The sequence below is a fragment of the Engystomops pustulosus genome, chromosome 8 (assembly GCF_040894005.1).
Source record: "Engystomops pustulosus chromosome 8, aEngPut4.maternal, whole genome shotgun sequence".
Lineage (NCBI taxonomy): Eukaryota > Metazoa > Chordata > Amphibia > Anura > Leptodactylidae > Engystomops > Engystomops pustulosus.
Window position 1 is genome coordinate 114,957,929 of NC_092418.1, and position 19,381 is coordinate 114,977,309.

Here is a 19,381-nt window from a genome sequence, read left to right on the forward strand (position 1 = left end):
TAGCGGTGGCGAGGCATGGAACGCAGAGGCTGCAGGGGATGGAGTCGTGGAACGCATGGAGCCGGAAGTGGCGGACACATGCTGCACAGAGACTGGAGCAGGGAAGGAGCTGTGACCTCTGCACTGATAGGAGCCATCCAGTGACAGGTTGTACTGCACCCCCTGTGTGACACTCTGCTGGGAGAGGGGCACCAACATGTTATATGGAAACTGCGTTTAAATCTTTCTACCATAATTGTAATGTAGTAAATGTTACTATTTGTGTTATCTTTTATATTGTATCCACCAAAAATCATTCATCTCCACAGAGATTCTCCAAAACAAGAAATACCTTTTGAATTCAGGACATTTATGTGATAGGAATCTGAGATGGGGACATTTAAAAAAAAAAAAAATTTAGTATTTTATTTTAATGAAAACTTTGGAATAATATTGTTATTGCAATTCACCATTTTTGTCCAGGCCACGTTCGGATCATATCAACACGACATCTTGTGACTGTAACATCCGACTTACAGATAAGAAGGGAACCCGTCAGCAGGTGTGATTAGGTAGAATTTTCCCATTGTTGATGTGCAGTCATAGCTTTATGTATGGTAGTAGCAGCAGGACTGTGAAAATACGGATTTATACTCCAGGATTGTAACTTGGTGTGTGTCCTCCTACAGTATTCAACCAGAAACCTGTTGCAGCTTTTTCTTACAGCAGAGGAGATGAGCAATGGAGGTGGTTAAAGGAACACTCCAGGTAGAGCCTATTCATTGAATAATGCATGGTGCAGGATCTATATGGAGGATCATGACTCTAGGTTCTAGCACGGTTTCGGGATTTCAATGAAAACTTATCTTTCTCCTCCCTTCAGGCTTTGCACCATGTATTATGCAATGAATTAGCTTTGACAGGAGTGTTTCTTTAAAGGGGTTTTCCCACAAACGCAAGTTAGGTCCTATGCTGTGGACAGGGTCTAACTTGTTGATCAGTGGGGGTCTCAGTGCTGAGACCCCCACAGATCGCAAAAATGAGGAGTGCTGCTCTCAGCGATCTCCGTCAGCTCCATAGAGATTAATGGAGCAGAACGGTCATGCGTGGCTGTCTGCTCCATTAGTCCGATGGACCCCTCGTTTTCGTGATCTGTAGAGTTCTCAGCACTGATCAGCAAGTTAGTCCCTATCCTGTGTGTTCGAGGGAAAACCCCTGTAATGCAGAGAGGTAAGAGCACTGCAGTGTGATCACCAAAGTCACCAGTGCACCTGGTAAAGCTACAATCCTGGAATATAAATCCTTATTTCACTGTCCTGTTGCTACTAACAACATACACAAAGGTCTAATTACACATCTCTCCAGGGACAGTACATAACACTGGTTGCAGAGAGCACAGAGCACAGCAGTGTGAGGTCTGATTACATATCTCTCTAGGGACAATACATAACACTGGCTGCAGAGAGCACAGAGCACAGCAGTGTGAGGTCTGATTACACATCTCTCCAGGGACAATACATAACACTGGCTGCAGAGAGCACAGCAGTGTGAGGTCTGATTACACATCTCTCCAGGGACAGTACATAACACTGGCTGCAGAGAGCACAGAGCACAGCAGTGTGAGGTCTGATTACACATCTCTCCAGGGACAATACATAACACTGGCTGCAGAGAGCACAGAGCACAGCAGTGTGAGGTCTGATTACACATCTCTCCAGGGACAGTACATAACACTGGCTGCAGAGAGCACAGAGCACAGCAGTGTGAGGTCTGATTACACATCTCTCCAGGGACAATACCTAACACTGACTGCAGAGAGCACAGAGCACAGCAGTGTGAGGTCTGATTACACATCTCTCCAGGTACAATACATAACACTGGCTGCAGAGAGCACAGAGCACAGCAGTGTGAGGTCTGATTACACATCTCTCCAGGGACAATACATAACACTGGCTGCAGAGAGCACAGAGCACAGCAGTGTGAGGTCTGATTATACATCTCTCCAGAGACAATACATAACACTGACTGCAGAGAGCACAGAGCACAGCAGTGTGAGGTCTGATTACACATCTCTCCAGGGACAATACATAACACTGGCTGCAGAGAGCACAGAGCACAGCAGTGTGAGGTCTGATTACACATCTCTCCAGGGACAATACATAACACTGGATACAGAGAGCACAGAGCACAGCAGTGTGAGGTCTGATTACACATCTCTCCAGGGACAATACATAACACTGGCTGCAGAGAGCACAGAGCACAGCAGTGTGAGGTCTGATTACACATCTCTCCAGAGACAATACATAACACTGGCTGCAGAGAGCACAGAGCACAGCAGTGTGAGGTCTGATTACACATCTCTCCAGAGACAATACCTAAGACTAACTGCAGTCTACAAGGATATCGCTGCTGATGGGTTCCCTTTAGATCACTATTGATACCACATCACTCAGATCTACAGCCACCGGTCCACGCAGTTATATGACAATGATAAACCTAAGATATGACATCACTGCAGCCTTTGCAAGATATAGAAACTGCAGGAGGAATGAAAGGAGACCTGAAGAGGTAACGATAATAAGAAGCTTTCGCCCTGACAAATCTCTCCCTCTCTCCAGACAGGATGCTACAGAGGAGGTGACTGCAGCGCCATTGAATTTATCATTGGTAAAAAATGCCGCTATCAGATTTCCTGGCGGCTCTGAAGGACAACCCTTACTTTGGTGCAGGGTTTGGTCTGGTCGGTGTGGGCACAGCCTTGGCACTAGCCCGTAAAAGTGCCCAATTGGGGATGGTGGCCTTCAGGAGGCATTACATGATAACCCTGGAGGTCCCCAGTAAAGACAAGAGCTACCACTGGCTCCTGAGCTGGATCTCTCATCACGCCAAGCGCACCCAACACCTCAGCGTGGAGACGTCCTACCTACAGCACGAGAGCGGGCGCATCAGCACCAAGTTTGACTTTGTGCCCAGCCCTGGAAATCACTTCATATGGTAAGTGCTTCCGACTTCTCCTTGAAGTTGTCCCATCAATGTAGGAGAGAAGATGAGTGTCAGATCGCTGCAGATTTAACAACTGGGAACATGTGAAAGTCATAGAAGGGTCTTCATTAGAACAGATGCAGGTGGATCTACTGCTCATACTAAATGATCTTCCCATTCATTGAACTGGCCGAAAATTTTTAAAAGATTTTATTATGCAGCTAAATGTACTTATATAATCATCTCAGCACTACCAGGTGGAGGATTGTAACACATTTCCATGTTTTCCTAAGGTATCGAAATAAGTGGATTCGCATAGAGCGGAATCGTGAAAAACAGATGATTGACTTACACACCGGAACTCCCTGGGAATCTGTCACTTTTACTGCAATAGGGACCAATCGTGACATTTTCATCAACATCCTGCAGGAAGGTACAACTAAGGGAGTCTATTATACTCCTGTACTTTGTGCAAACGAATATAATTACTATAATAAAGCCTGTACGTTCAAGAAAATAACTACTATAATACTGCCCCCTATGTACAGGAATATAACTGCTATAATACTGCCCCCTATGTACAGGAATATAACTACTATAATACTGCCCCCTATGTACAATAATATAACTACTATAATACTGCCCCCTATGTACAGGAATATAACTACTATAATACTGCCCCCTATGTACAAGAATATAACTACTATAATACTGCCCCCTATGTACAGGAATATAACTACTATAATACTGCCCCCTATGTACAGGAATATAACTACTATAATACTGCCCCCTATGTACAGGAATATAACTACTATAATACTGCCCCCTATGTACAGGAATATAACTACTATAATACTGCCCCCTATGTACAGGAATATAACTACTATAATACTGCCCCCTATGTACAATAATATAACTACTATAATACTGCCCCCTATGTACAAGAATATAACTACTATAATACTGCCCCCTATGTACAAGAATATAACTACTATAATACTGCCCCCCTATGTACAGGAATATAACTACTATAATACTGCCCCCTATGTACAGGAATCTAACTACTATAATACTGCCCCCTATGTGCAGGAATATAACTACTATAATACTGCCCCCTATGTACAGGAATATAACTACTATAATACTGCCCCCTATGTACAGGAATATAACTACTATAATACTGCCCCCTATGTACAAGTATATAACTACGATAATACTGCCCCCTATGTACAAGAATATAACTACGATAATACTGTCCCCTATGTACAGGAATATAACTACTATAATACTGCCCCCTATATACAGGAATATAACTACTATAATACTGCCCCCTATGTACAGGAATATAACTACTATAATACTGCCCCCTATGTACAGGAATATAACTACTATAATACTGCCCCCTATGTACAGGAATATAACTACTATAATACTGCCCCCTATGTACAGGAATATAACTACTATAATACTGCCCCCTATATACAGGAATATAACTGCTATAATACTGCCCCTATATACAGGAATATAACTACTATAATACTGCCCCTATATACAGGAATATAACTACTATAATACTGCCCCCTATGTACAAGAATATAACTACTATAATACTGCCCCCTATGTACAGGAATATAACTACTATAATACTGCTCCCTATATACAAGAATATAACTACTATAATACTGCCTCCTATGTACAGGAATATAACTACTATAATACTGCTCCCTATGTACAAGAATATAACTACTATAATACTGCCCCCTATGTACAGGAATATAACTACTATAATACTGCCCCCTATGTACAGGAATATAACTACTATAATACTGCTCCCTATGTACAGGGATATAACTACTATAATACTGCCCCCTATGTACAGGAATATAACTACTATAATACTGCCCCCATGTACAGGAATATAACTACTATAATACTGCCCCCTATGTACAGGAATATAACTACTATAATACTGCCCCCTATGTACAGGAATATAACTACTATAATACTGCCCCCTATGTACAGGAATATAACTACTATAATACTGCCCCCTATGTACAGGAATATAACTACTATAATACTGCCCCTATGTACAAGAATATAACTACTATAATACTGCCCCCTATGTACAGGAATATAACTACTATAATACTGCCCCCTATGTACAGGAATATAACTACTATAATACTGCCCCCTATATACAGGAATATAACTACTATAATACTGCCCCCTATGTACAGGAATATAACTACTATAATACTGCCCCCTATGTACAAGAATATAACTACTATAATACTGCCCCCTATGTACAGGAATATAACTACTATAATACTGCCCCTATGTACAAGAATATAACTACTATAATACTGCCCCCTATGTACAAGAATATAACTACTATAATACTGCCCCCTATGTACAGGAATATAACTACTATAACACTGCCCCCTATGTACAAGAATATAACTACTATAATACTGCCCCCTATGTACAGGAATATAACTACTATAATACTGCCCCCTATGTACAGGGATATAACTACTATAATACTGCCCCCTATGTACAGGAATATAACTACTATAACACTGCCCCCTATGTACAGGAATATAACTACTATAACACTGCCCCCTATGTACAGGAATATAACTACTATAATACTGCCCCCTATGTACAAGAATATAACTACTATAATACTGCCCCCTATGTACAGGGATATAACTACTATAATACTGCCCCCTATGTACAGGAATATAACTACTATAATACTGAGCCCTATGTACAGGAATATAACTACTATAATACTGTCCCCTATGTACAAGAATATAACTACTATAATACTGCCCCCTATGTACAGGAATATAACTACTATAATACTGCCCCCTATGTACAGGAATATAACTACTATAATACTGCCCCTATGTACAAGAATATAATTTATTTCTTTGCTCCATGCAGCTAGAGAACTTGCTCTCCGCCAGCAGGAGGGGAAGACGATTATGTACACCGCTCTGGGCTCTGAATGGCGACCCTTTGGTTTCCCGAGGCGCCGGCGCCCTCTCACCTCTGTGGTGCTGGAAGAAGGAATTTCAGATAAGATTGTTCAGGATGTTAAAGGATTTATTGACAATCCCAAGTGGTACAGTGAGCGCGGTAAGTGGGGTGGGGGGGGGCTCTATAAACATATGGGGGTGCAGTATTTTATACATTGTGCTACTAGTATTTAATATTTCACTTACATTTGACTTATATTTCAGGAATCCCCTACAGAAGAGGATATCTCCTGTATGGGCCACCTGGGTGTGGGAAGAGCAGCTTCATGTAAGTGCCGTAATAGTTACAACTTGTCCATTGGTGCAGAGGAGAGGGGGGGATTTTTTTAACGTTCCTGTCCTGGTGGATGTATCATCTCAGCACAGCCCTGGCCGGAGAGCTGGAGTACAGCATCTGTCTAATGAGCCTGAGTGACAACAGCCTCTCCGACGATCGTCTCAATCACCTCCTGAGCGTCGCTCCGCAGCAGAGCATCATTCTCCTAGAAGACGTGGACGCTGCTTTTGTCAGTAGGGACCTGGCCAAAGAAAGTAAGTAACAGTGTAACACAGTCACTGTGTATATACATGACATTACTTATCCTGTACTGATCCTGAGTTACATCCTGTATTATACCCCAGAGCTGCACTCACTATTCTGCTGCTGGTGCAGTCACTGTGTACATACATGACATTACTTATCCTGTACTGATCCTGAGTTACATCCTGTATTATACCCCAGAGCTGCACTCACTATTCTGCTGCTGGTGCAGTCACTGTGTACATACATGACATTACTTATCCTGTACTGATCCTGAGTTACATCCTGTATTATACCCCAGAGCTGCACTCACTATTCTGCTGCTGGTGCAGTCACTGTGTACATACATGACATTACTTATCCTGTACTGAACCTGAGTTACATCCTGTATTATACCCCAGAGCTGCACTCACTATTCTGCTGCTGGTGCAGTCACTGTGTACATACATGACATTACTTATCCTGTACTGATCCTGAGTTACATCCTGTATTATACTCCAGAGCTGCACTCACTATTCTGCTGCTGCTGGTGCAGTCACTGTGTACATACATGACATTACTTATCCTGTACTGATCCTGAGTTACATCCTGTATTATACCCCAGAGCTGCACTCACTATTCTGCTGCTGGTGCAGTCACTGTGTACATACATGACATTACTTATCCTGTACTGATCCTGAGTTACATCCTGTATTATACCCCAGAGCTGCGCTCACTATTCTGCTGCTGGTGCAGTCACTGTGTACATACATGACATTACTTATCCTGTACTGATCCTGAGTTACATCCTGTATTATACCCCAGAGCTGCACTCACTATTCTGCTGCTAGTGCAGTCACTGTGTACATACATGACATTACTTATCCTGTACTGATCCTGAGTTACATCCTGTATTATACTCCAGAGCTGTACTCACTATTCTGCTGCTGGTGAGGTCACTGTGTACATACATGACATTACTTATCCTGTACTGATCCTGAGTTACATCCTGTATTATACCCCAGAGCTGCACTCACTATTCTGCTGCTGGTGCAGTCACTGTGTACATACATGACATTACTTATCCTGTACTGATCCTGAGTTACATCCTGTATTATACCCCAGAGCTGCACTCACTATTCTGCTGCTGGTGCAGTCACTGTGTACATACATGACATTACTTATCCTGTACTGATCCTGAGTTACTTCCTGTATTATACCCCAGAGCTGCACTCACTATTCTGCTGCTGGTGCAGTCACTGTGTACATACATGACATTACTTATCCTGTACTGATCCTGAGTCACATCCTGTATTATACTCCAGAGCTGCACTCACTATTCTGCTGCTGGTGCAGTCACTGTGTACATACATGACATTACTTATCCTGTACTGATCCTGAGTTACTTCCTGTATTATACCCCAGAGCTGCACTCACTATTCTGCTGCTGGTGCAGTCACTGTGTACATACATGACATTACTTATCCTGTACTGATCCTGAGTTACATCCTGTATTATACCCCAGAGCTGCACTCACTATTCTGCTGCTGGTGCAGTCACTGTGTACGTACATGTAATTACTTATCCTGTACTGATCCTGAGTTACATCCTGTATTATACTCCAGAGCTGCACTCACTATTCTGCTGCTGGTGCAGTCACTGTGTACATACATGACATTACTTATCCTGTACTGATCCTGAGTTACTTCCTGTATTATACCCCAGAGCTGCACTCACTATTCTGCTAAACATTTCTTCCCTTTATAGATCCCACTGCATATCAAGGATTTGGCCGGCTGACCTTCAGTGGTCTGTTAAACGCTCTGGATGGTGTCGCTTCTACTGAGGCTCGCATCGTATTCATGACAACAAATCACATTGACAGGTAGGAGGTGTTTACCCAATTCTACTTTTGTTTTGTTACTTTATGTAATTAGTTTGTGTCATGATCAAAGTTTTTAGGTGTGTAATGTTATGTAACTCATTATATTTTACGTTTTCTTGTCTTACACTGACCTGACACCATGTTACTTGTATTCTGTAGTCCCTTCCAGAGCTGCATTCAGAATTTTGCTGCTTTGTGGAAGCCATTACCTCTGTGCAGATGTAATTATTACATTCCCTGCACCACATCTTTGTGTATAGACACTGAACAAGCAGGAGGCAGCTGGGGAGTTGAGCTCCTCAGTGCTGGAAGTCTGAACGCAGCTTTGGATGTGACTAGAGTATAATAAGCTTTTCTGTATATGGCAGGAGTCCTTACCTCTGTGTGTGGCATTGTAGGTTGGACCCAGCGCTGATCCGTCCCGGCCGTGTGGATGTCAAGCAGTATATAGGACACTGCACCAGGTGGCAGCTGGCCCAGATGTTTGTGCGGTTTTACCCCGACCAGCCCAGCTCTGCCGCAGAGGAATTCGCGGACGCAGCGCTCATTGCCTTTAAGAAGATCAGTGCAGCCCAAATGCAAGGTCACTTCATGATGCACAAAAATGACCCGACGGCGGCCATTACTAACATCCACTCTCTGGCTGCATAATTGAACATCACTACTGTGTACAATGCCAATGCGAAGGTCTGGGCTCCCTTAAAGGGATGTTCCAGGTTATCGGTCAGCTGGTGTGACCATGCACTGTTGATCTTAGAGACATGTGCCATCATACTGTTAAGTATCTTGTGGGTAGCAGCAGAATTGTGATACATATGGATTTATATTCTATGATTGCAGCTTCTTCAACTGCACTGGGGGCAATTCCTCACACTGCTGTGCTCTGTGCAGCCAGTGTTCTGTATTGTCCTTGCAGAGAGATGTCTACTGAAATTATTTGTTATTATACTTTTGTGTATATAATATTGGTAGCAGCAGGACTGTGACATATTGATTTATTTTTGAGGAGTGCACTGGGGAGCGGGTCCTCACACTGCTGTGCTCTGTTCTCTCTAAGTTGAGCTTCTCTAAAGCCCCATTACTATGAGCAATGGCTGTAGCTTTGCGTACTACAATGATAACACAAAGAGGAGTGGCTCAATGCAGAGAGCTGAGAGCACAGCAGTGTGAGGACACACCCCTAATGCACCAGTCCAGCTACAATCTTGGAATATAAATCCATATAGCACAGTCCTGCTGCTACTAACAACTTACATAAAAGTCTATTTACACATCTCTCTGGGGACAATGTATCACAATAGCTGCAGTCTGTATGATCAGACCTGATGGTACATTTCCTTTAAGGAAGATTACGACTTTTATGTTTAAAATTTTGACTAAGGCCGCGAGACTCATTTTAGGAATGGAAGGAAAATTGAAAGCAACATTGCAAGTAAAAGGCGGCGCGATGCAGCGAGGATCGGAACATGTCATTTTTCTGATTTCCATTTTAGTAAATAGTGGAGTGCAGACATCAGATAATAATGGTCTCCTCCAATCAGCAGCCGCCAATCAGGACCAGAGGAGGCTCCAGGGTCCATTCCCAGTGACTGCGGAAAATTGTCCTGGAAAGAAACATTCTGTTCCAGGAGCAGCAACTATCAGCTGCCTCATAATGAGGTTTATTTATAGAATGTGACATTGTCCAATAAAATACCATTTATTATTAACAGGATTTATAGTCTTCTCTCTACTGACATCACATGTAGCCTGCACAGACCCTGGGGGGCAGAAGTATTATAGTAGTTATATTCCTGTACATAGGGGGCAGTATTATAGTAGTTATATTCTTGTACATAGGGGACAGTATTATAGTAGTTATATTCTTGTACATAGGGGGCAGTATTATAGTAGTTATATTCTTGTACATAGGGGGCAGTATTATAGTAGTTATATTCCTGTACATAGGGGGCAGTATTATAGTAGTTATATTCTTGTACATAGGGGGCAGTATTATAGTAGTTATATTCCTGTACATAGGGGGCAGTATTATAGTAGTTATATTCTTGTACATAGGGGGCAGTATTATAGTAGTTATATTCTTGTACATAGGGGGCAGTATTATAGTAGTTATATTCTTGTACATAGGGGGCAGTATTATAGTAGTTATATTCTTGTACATAGGGGGCAGTATTATAGTAGTTATATTCTTGTACATAGGGGGCAGTATTATAGTAGTTATATTCTTGTACATAGGGGGCAGTATTATAGTAGTTATATTCTTGTACATAGGGGGCAGTATTATAGTAGTTATATTCTTGTACATAGGGGGCAGTATTATAGTAGTTATATTCTTGTACATAGGGACAGTATTATAGTAGTTATATTCTTGTACATAGGGGGCAGTATTATAGTAGTTATATTCTTGTACATAGGGGGCAGTATTATAGTAGTTATATTCTTGTACATAGGGGGCAGTATTATAGTAGTTATATTCTTGTACATAGGGGGCAGTATTATAGTAGTTATATTCTTGTACATAGGGGGCAGTATTATAGTAGTTATATTCCTGTACATAGGGGGCAGTATTATAGTAGTTATATTCTTGTACATAGGGGCAGTATTATAGTAGTTATATTCTTGTACATAGGGGGGCAGTATTATAGTAGTTATATTCTTGTACATAGGGGGCAGTATTATAGTAGTTATATTCTTGTACATAGGGGGCAGTATTATAGTAGTTATATTCTTGTACATAGGGGGCAGTATTATAGTAGTTATATTCTTGCACATAGGGGGCAGTATTATAGTAGTTATATTCTTGTACATAGGGGGCAGTATTATAGTAGTTATATTCCTGTACATAGGGGGCAGTATTATAGTAGTTATATTCTTGTACATAGGGGGCAGTATTATAGTAGTTATATTCCTGTACATAGGGGGCAGTATTATAGTAGTTATATTCTTGTACATAGGGGGCAGTATTATAGTAGTTATATTCTTGTACATAGGGGGCAGTATTATAGTAGTTATATTCTTGTACATAGGGGGCAGTATTATAGTAGTTATATTCTTGTACATAAGGGGCAGTATTATAGTAGTTATATTCCTGTACATAGGGGGCAGTATTATAGTAGTTATATTCTTGTACATAGGGGGCAGTATTATAGTAGTTATATTCTTGTACATAGGAGGCAGTATTATAGTAGTTATATTCTTGTACATAAGGGGCAGTATTATAGTAGTTATATTCCTGTACATAGGGGGCAGTATTGTAGTAGTTATATTCTTGTACATAGGGGGCAGTATTATAGTAGTTATATTCTTGTACATAGGGGGCAGTATTGTAGTAGTTATATTCCTGTACATAGGGGGCAGTATTATAGTAGTTATATTCTTGTACATAGGGGGCAGTATTATAGTAGTTATATTCTTGTACATAGGGGGCAGTATTATAGTAGTTATATTCTTGTACATAGGGGGCAGTATTATAGTAGTTATATTCTTGTACATAGGGGGCAGTATTATAGTAGTTATATTCTTGTACATAGGGGGCAGTATTGTAGTAGTTATATTCCTGTACATAGGGGGCAGTATTATAGTAGTTATATTCTTGTACATAGGGGGCAGTATTATAGTAGTTATATTCTTGTACATAGGGGGCAGTATTATAGTAGTTATATTCTTGTACATAGGGGGCAGTATTATAGTAGTTATATTCTTGTACATAGGGGGCAGTATTATAGTAGTTATATTCTTGTACATAGGGGGCAGTATTGTAGTAGTTATATTCCTGTACATAGGGGGCAGTATTGTAGTAGTTATATTCTTGTACATAGGGGGCAGTATTATAGTAGTTATATTCTTGTACATAGGGGGCAGTATTGTAGTAGTTATATTCCTGTACATAGGGGGCAGTATTATAGTAGTTATATTCTTGTACATAGGGGGCAGTATTATAGTAGTTATATTCTTGTACATAGGGGGCAGTATTATAGTAGTTATATTCTTGTACATAGGGGGCAGTATTATAGTAGTTATATTCTTGTACATAGGGGGCAGTATTATAGTAGTTATATTCTTGTACATAGGGGGCAGTATTGTAGTAGTTATATTCCTGTACATAGGGGGCAGTATTATAGAAGAAAGTTAATCCTAGGCTGATGTGAAAAATCTCTGCTTCTCTAATCATCATAAGATATACTATCTGAATGAATGAGTTTATATTGTAACATCCTCAGTAGTCATGCTGTCAGGAGGTTTGTAGTTGCCCCCATAGTCTCTCCAGTCTCCACATCAGTAGAAAAAAAAATCTACCAGGATTTGTCTTCAGATTTTCTCTCCCCAGGATCACAATTTTTACCCTAACATTTAAAAAAAATTTTTATTACATTTTAATTTTTTTTGCGATCAATAAACTGCAGGTTAATTGGTCTTTGTGGCACGAGGACAACGCGGTTCTTTGGGTTCACATCCCCCAGCTTCGGGTCGGGCAGCACTTGGAACCTCCTTATTAACTAATGATTTAAAAGAGAACACAATCATCAGAAGTCTGTAATGTCACATTATTTGCAATCTTATATCTTTTACAATATTCTTTCCTAATACAAAACTTATCTGATGCAATAATATGGGAATTTAGGAGGATGGTTGATATGTCTTTCTCTAGCAACAAAAAGGAAAGCTGCGCCTCTAGCGCCACCTGTTGGAAGCTGTAACTCTACATTAGGTCACAAGTTAGAATGGAGCTAAAGGAGTATTTCATCTGCATGACCAGTTCCAGGGTTATTGTCCTTCATCAGTGCAGAGCAGAGGTCTGGGCTGTCAATGCTCTGTCTGATACATTGTAGCCGTCTCTATGCAGCTCACAGAGCATTGTCTAGACCGGATACTATTGTCTCCACTTCTCAGCTGAGAGCAGGAGGAGTTATGTACAGGGATACTACAGCTTTTCGTTTTCTATAACAGCAAGCAGAGGTCTGGAAATTAGCAAGGCATTGAAGGATTAAGTATATTGCAAAACTTCTCATTATGCATTTATAAGAGGGGGTTTCCAGAATGGGGGTAGGTTATATCTAAAGGATATAAGTTTTAAGTTTCAGGGCAGTGGGGGGTCTGACACACGGATCCTGGACTTATCAAACTGGCCAAAAGCTGTTCTGGGAATACAGGAAGGTGCAATCCACTGTATAGCAGCTATGCCAGGGCAATGCAATAGGTGCAGTACCCTGCACAGCCACTATACAGTGGATGGCGCTTATTCATGGGTCCATACAGATACAATACATAGCTCCAAAGCTGGAGGTTCTTTATCAGTGTGGGGTCCAGGTGTCAGACCCCCAACAATCCAATACCAGTAACTTAAGCTAAGCAGAGTTCATATTTATTTTCCTGAAACTGGAATCTCCCCTTTACAATCTATTTTGCTGGTGACCTCTGACCTGAGAAAGCACCAAGTGCATTTCCAGCTCCGCCACCCGACGCCCCAAACATCCTCTGACCCCGAAGCCAAAGGGTATAGAGCTGAAGGGGTGATGCCTGATGCCCTCGCTGCGCAGCCACCGCCGCGGGAGGAAGCGGTCAGGGTCAGGGAAGCTGCTCTCATCCCTGGAGAGGACGTAGTGACAGAGGAGGAACTGGGTCTGGAAGAGAAGAGACGGACGTCACCTCTATATCACTCTGTATGTGGTCACAGGACACTTTAGTATTTTTGTTTATTTTTATGGTGATTATTTTTTACAAAACTTACATTTTTGGGGAATATGTAGCCGTCTAGAACAACTTCCTTCTCTACTGTAACTCTGCCGTTCTCTGGAACCACTGGATACATCCTGAAAAATAATAGGGAAGGAAAATGTGTTTGGGTCAGTTTTAAGAGGGATGTAAACTCATACACTGGAGTGTGTCCCTCACACTGCTGTGTTCTGGGCTCTGTGCATTGATCTGCCTTTTAGACCCTTCCCATGGAGCTCAGTGACTGCTGTATTACTCAACTAGATGTCTGCAGATTGGCAGAGCTGAGGAACAGTTCAATATAGAGGGCTAAGAGCAAAGCAAGCCTAGAAGAAGCTGCCATCCTATATTTCAGAGCCCAACTGCTGCTTCTCATAACATACACAGATTTATATTCCAGGATTGTAGCTGGACTGGAGCATTGGGGGGTGTCCTTACACTGCTGTGCTCTCAGTTCTCTGCATTAAGCCACTCTACAACAGGTGACAGTTTTATAGTGTCGGGAGTGAAGTTCAGCCGGCAGATGGGAAGTCCTGGCATCATATTTGGGTATAAAGAAGGGCTCCCATTGTGTACGGTGTGTGTTGTTTGTGGGATCGGGGCATCGGGCCAACATATGGGCTCATTTCCACACGCTGCAATCGCTCTTGTGCATTCAGGCCTAACACTGCCTGCAGACTGCCTGGTCACAACTCTGACTGTTTGCTTTTAGGGTAAATGGGTCAGAGCTGTAATACTTATCACACCCGGTGGACAATGGTCATTTCATTTACTTACCGCAGGGTCTCCTTGATAACTGCTTTCAGCAGGGGCATTTTGGAGATATCATCAGTGCCTGGAATAGTATCCCCCGGAATAACCCGGGTCACCTCCTCGTACAGAGACTGCTGAGCCTCGGGGTTCTTTGCCAGTTGATATAAGACCCAGGTCAGTGTATTAGACGTCTAGGATAAGAACATAGAGATGACATCAATATTGCTTCTACTTGGAGGTCGTGATGGATCCTGCAGGGGTGGACCAGGGTCTCATGATAGATCCTGCAGGGGTGGACCAGGGTCTCATGATAGATCCTGCAGGGGTGGACCAGGGTCTCATGATAGATTCTGCAGGGGTGGACCAGGGTCTCATGATAGATCCTGCAGGGGTGGACCAGGGTCTCATGATACATCCTGCAGGGGTGGACCAGGGTCTCATGATAGATCCTGCAGGGGTGGACCAGGGTCTCATGATAGATCCTGCAGGGGTGGACCAGGGTCTCATGATACATCCTGCAGGAGTGGACCAGGGTCTCATGATACATCCTGCAGGGGTGGACCAGGGTCTCATGATAGATCCTGCAGGGGTGGACCAGGGTCTCATGATACATCCTGCAGGGGTGGACCAGGGTCTCATGATAGATCCTGCAGGGGTGGACCAGGGTCTCATGATAGATCCTGCAGGGGTGGACCAGGGTCTCATGATACATCCTGCAGGGGTGGACCAGGGTCTCATGATACATCCTGCAGGAGTGGACCAGGGTCTCATGATAGATCCTGCAGGAGTGGACCAGGGTCTCATGATAGATCCTGCAGGGGTGGACCAGGGTCTCATGATAGATCCTGCAGGAGTGGACCAGGGTCTCATGATACATCCTGCAGGGGTGGACCAGGGTCTCATGATACATCCTGCAGGGGTGGACCAGGGTCTCATGATAGATCCTGCAGGGGTGGACCAGGGTCTCATGATAGATCCTGCAGGGGTGGACCAGGGTCTCATGATAGATCCTGCAGGGGTGGACCAGGGTCTCATGATACATCCTGCAGGAGTGGACCAGGGTCTCATGATAGATCCTGCAGGAGTGGACCAGGGTCTCATGATAGATCCTGCAGGGGTGGACCAGGGTCTCATGATAGATCCTGCAGGAGTGGACCAGGGTCTCATGATACATCCTGCAGGAGTGGACCAGGGTCTCATGATAGATCCTGCAGGAGTGGACCAGGGTCTCATGATAGATCCTGCAGGAGTGGACCAGGGTCTCATGATACATCCTGCAGGGGTGGACCAGGGTCTCGTGATAGATCCTGCAGTGGTGGACCAGGGTCTCATGATAGATCCTGCAGGGGTGGACCAAGGTTTCATGATAGATCCTGCAGGGGTGGACCAGGGTCTCATGATAGATCCTGCAGGGGTGGACCAGGGTCTCATGATACATCCTGCAGGGGTTGACCAGGGTCTCATGATAGATCCTGCAGGGGTGGACCAGGGTCTCATGATAGATCCTGCAGGGGTGGACCAGGGTCTCATGATACATCCTGCAGGGGTGGACCAGGGTCTCATGATAGATCCTGCAGGGGTGGACCAGGGTCTCATGATAGATCCTGCAGGGGTGGACCAGGGTCTCATGATACATCCTGCAGGGGTGGACCAGGGTCTCATGATACATCCTGCAGGGGTGGACCAGGGTCTCATGATAGATCCTGCAGGGGTGGACCAGGGTCTCATGATAGATCCTGCAGGGGTGGACCAGGGTCTCATGATAGATCCTGCAGGGGTGGACCAGGGTCTCATGATACATCCTGCAGGGGTGGACCAGGGTCTCATGATAGATCCTGCAGGGGTGGACCAGGGTCTCATGATAGATCCTGCAGGAGTGGACAAGGGTTTCATGATAGATCCTGCAGGGGTGGACCAGGGTCTCATGATACATCCTGCAGGGGTGGACCAGGGTCTCATGATACATCCTGCAGGGGTGGACTAGGGTCTCATGATAGATCCTGCAGGGGTGGACCAGGGTCTCATGATACATCCTGCAGGGGTGGACCAGGGTCTCATGATACATCCTGCAGGGGTGGACCAGGGTCTCATGATACATCCTGCAGGGGTGGACCAAGGTTTCATGATACATCCTGCAGGGGTGGACCAGGGTCTCATGATAGATCCTGCAGGGGTGGACCAGGGTCTCATGATAGATCATGCAGGGGTGGACCAGGGTCTCATGATAGATCATGCAGGGGTGGACCAGGGTCTCATGATAGATCCTGCAGGGGTGGACCAGGGTCTCATGATACATCCTGCAGGGGTGGACCAGGGTCTCATGATAGATCCTGCAGGGGTGGACCAGGGTCTCATGATAGATCCTGCAGGAGTGGACAAGGGTTTCATGATACATCCTGCAGGGGTGGACCAGGGTCTCATGATACATCCTGCAGGGGTGGACCAGGGTCTCATGATACATCCTGCAGGGGTGGACCAAGGTTTCATGATACATCCTGCAGGGGTGGACCAAGGTTTCATGATAAATCCTGCAGGGGTGGATCAGGGTCTCATGATAGATCCTGCAGGGGTGGACCAGGGTCTCATGATACATCCTGCAGGGGTGGACCAGGGTCTCATGATAGATCCTGCAGGGGTGGACCAGGGTCTCATGATACATCCTGCAGGGGTGGACCAGGGTCTCATGATAGATCCTGCAGGGGTGGACCAGGGTCTCATGATAGATCCTGCAGGGGTGGACCAAGGTTTCATGATACATCCTGCAGGGGTGGACCAGGGTCTCATGATAGATCCTGCAGGGGTGGACCAGGGTCTCATGATAGATCCTGCAGGGGTGGACCAGGGTCTCATGATACATCCTGCAGGGGTGGACCAGGGTCTCATGATAGATCCTGCAGGGGTGGACCAGGGTCTCATGATAGATCCTGCAGGGGTGGACCAGGGTCTCATGATACATCCTGCAGGGGTGGACCAGGGTCTCATGATACATCCTGCAGGGGTGGACCAGGGTCTCATGATAGATCCTGCAGGGGTGGACCAGGGTCTCATGATAGATCCTGCAGGGGTGGACCAGGGTCTCATGATAGATCCTGCAGGGGTGGACCAGGGTCTCATGATACATCCTGCAGGGGTGGACCAGGGTCTCATGATAGATCCTGCAGGGGTGGACCAGGGTCTCATGATAGATCCTGCAGGAGTGGACAAGGGTTTCATGATAGATCCTGCAGGGGTGGACCAGGGTCTCATGATACATCCTGCAGGGGTGGACCAGGGTCTCATGATACATCCTGCAGGGGTGGACTAGGGTCTCATGATAGATCCTGCAGGGGTGGACCAGGGTCTCATGATACATCCTGCAGGGGTGGACCAGGGTCTCATGATACATCCTGCAGGGGTGGACCAGGGTCTCATGATACATCCTGCAGGGGTGGACCAAGGTTTCATGATACATCCTGCAGGGGTGGACCAGGGTCTCATGATAGATCCTGCAGGGGTGGACCAGGGTCTCATGATAGATCATGCAGGGGTGGACCAGGGTCTCATGATAGATCCTGCAGGGGTGGACCAGGGTCTCATGATACATCCTGCAGGGGTGGACCAGGGTCTCATGATAGATCCTGCAGGGGTGGACCAGGGTCTCATGATAGATCCTGCAGGAGTGGACAAGGGTTTCATGATACATCCTGCAGGGGTGGACCAGGGTCTCATGATACATCCTGCAGGGGTGGACCAGGGTCTCATGATACATCCTGCAGGGGTGGACCAAGGTTTCATGATAGATCCTGCAGGGGTGGACCAAGGTTTCATGATAAATCCTGCAGGGGTGGATCAGGGTCTCATGATAGATCCTGCAGGGGTGGACCAGGGTCTCATGATACATCCTGCAGGGGTGGACCAGGGTCTCATGATAGATCCTGCAGGGGTGGACCAGGGTCTCATGATACATCCTGCAGGGGTGGACCAGGGTCTCATGATAGATCCTGCAGGGGTGGACCAGGGTCTCATGATAGATCCTGCAGGGGTGGACCAAGGTTTCATGATACATCCTGCAGGGGTGGACCAGGGTCTCATGATAGATCCTGCAGGAGTGGACCAGGGTCTCATGATACATCCTGCAGGGGTGGACTAGGGTCTCATGATAGATCCTGCAGGGGTGGACCAGGGTCTCATGATAGATTCTGCAGGGGTGGACCAGGGTCTCATGATAGATCCTGCAGGGGTGGACCAAGGTTTCATGATACATCCTGCAGGAGTGGACCAGGGTCTCATGATAGATCCTGCAGGGGTGGACCAGGGTCTCATGATAGATCCTGCAGGGGTGGACCAGGGTCTCATGATAGATCCTGCAGGGGTGGACCAGGGTCTCATGATACATCCTGCAGGGGTGGACCAGGGTCTCATGATACATCCTGCAGGGGTGGACCAGGGTCTCATGATAGATCCTGCAGGGGTGGACCAGGGTCTCATGATAGATCCTGCAGGGGTGGACCAAGGTTTCATGATACATCCTGCAGGAGTGGACCAGGG

General features: G+C 44.9%; 2 protein-coding genes across 4 annotated transcripts in view; one reads left to right on the forward strand and one right to left on the reverse strand.

The window, feature by feature from the left end:
* The first annotated feature begins 1 nt into the window (after position 1).
* On the forward strand, positions 2 to 10,098 carry BCS1L (BCS1 homolog, ubiquinol-cytochrome c reductase complex chaperone). 2 transcript variants are annotated; one of them, XM_072122319.1, is made up of 8 exons: positions 2 to 147; positions 2,602 to 2,973; positions 3,255 to 3,394; positions 5,911 to 6,105; positions 6,210 to 6,273; positions 6,367 to 6,536; positions 8,272 to 8,389; positions 8,788 to 10,098. In XM_072122319.1, exons 2-8 carry the CDS (start codon positions 2,654 to 2,656, stop codon positions 9,038 to 9,040), a joined length of 1,260 nt encoding a protein of 419 aa, XP_071978420.1. In that variant the 5' UTR covers positions 2 to 147; positions 2,602 to 2,653; the 3' UTR covers positions 9,041 to 10,098. The 2 variants fall into 2 exon arrangements, with proteins under 2 accessions (XP_071978420.1, XP_071978419.1); XM_072122318.1 differs by having other exon boundaries at positions 4 to 147; positions 2,598 to 2,973.
* The window catches only part of LOC140075904 (sterol 26-hydroxylase, mitochondrial-like), a 28,334-nt gene continuing 15,345 nt past the window's right edge, over positions 6,393 to 19,381 (reverse strand). The window contains exons 6-10 of one of the 2 annotated variants that reach the window (XM_072122315.1): positions 14,879 to 15,045; positions 14,118 to 14,199; positions 13,810 to 14,010; positions 12,760 to 12,885; positions 6,393 to 6,523 (exon numbers count right to left, since the gene is read on the reverse strand). In XM_072122315.1, the coding sequence (XP_071978416.1) occupies positions 12,763 to 12,885; positions 13,810 to 14,010; positions 14,118 to 14,199; positions 14,879 to 15,045 (573 nt within the window). In that variant the 3' untranslated portion in view covers positions 6,393 to 6,523; positions 12,760 to 12,762. Of the gene's footprint in view, positions 6,524 to 12,369; positions 12,886 to 13,809; positions 14,011 to 14,117; positions 14,200 to 14,878; positions 15,046 to 19,381 lie in introns of those variants that run through there. The other variant, XM_072122314.1, reaches the window with a different exon arrangement.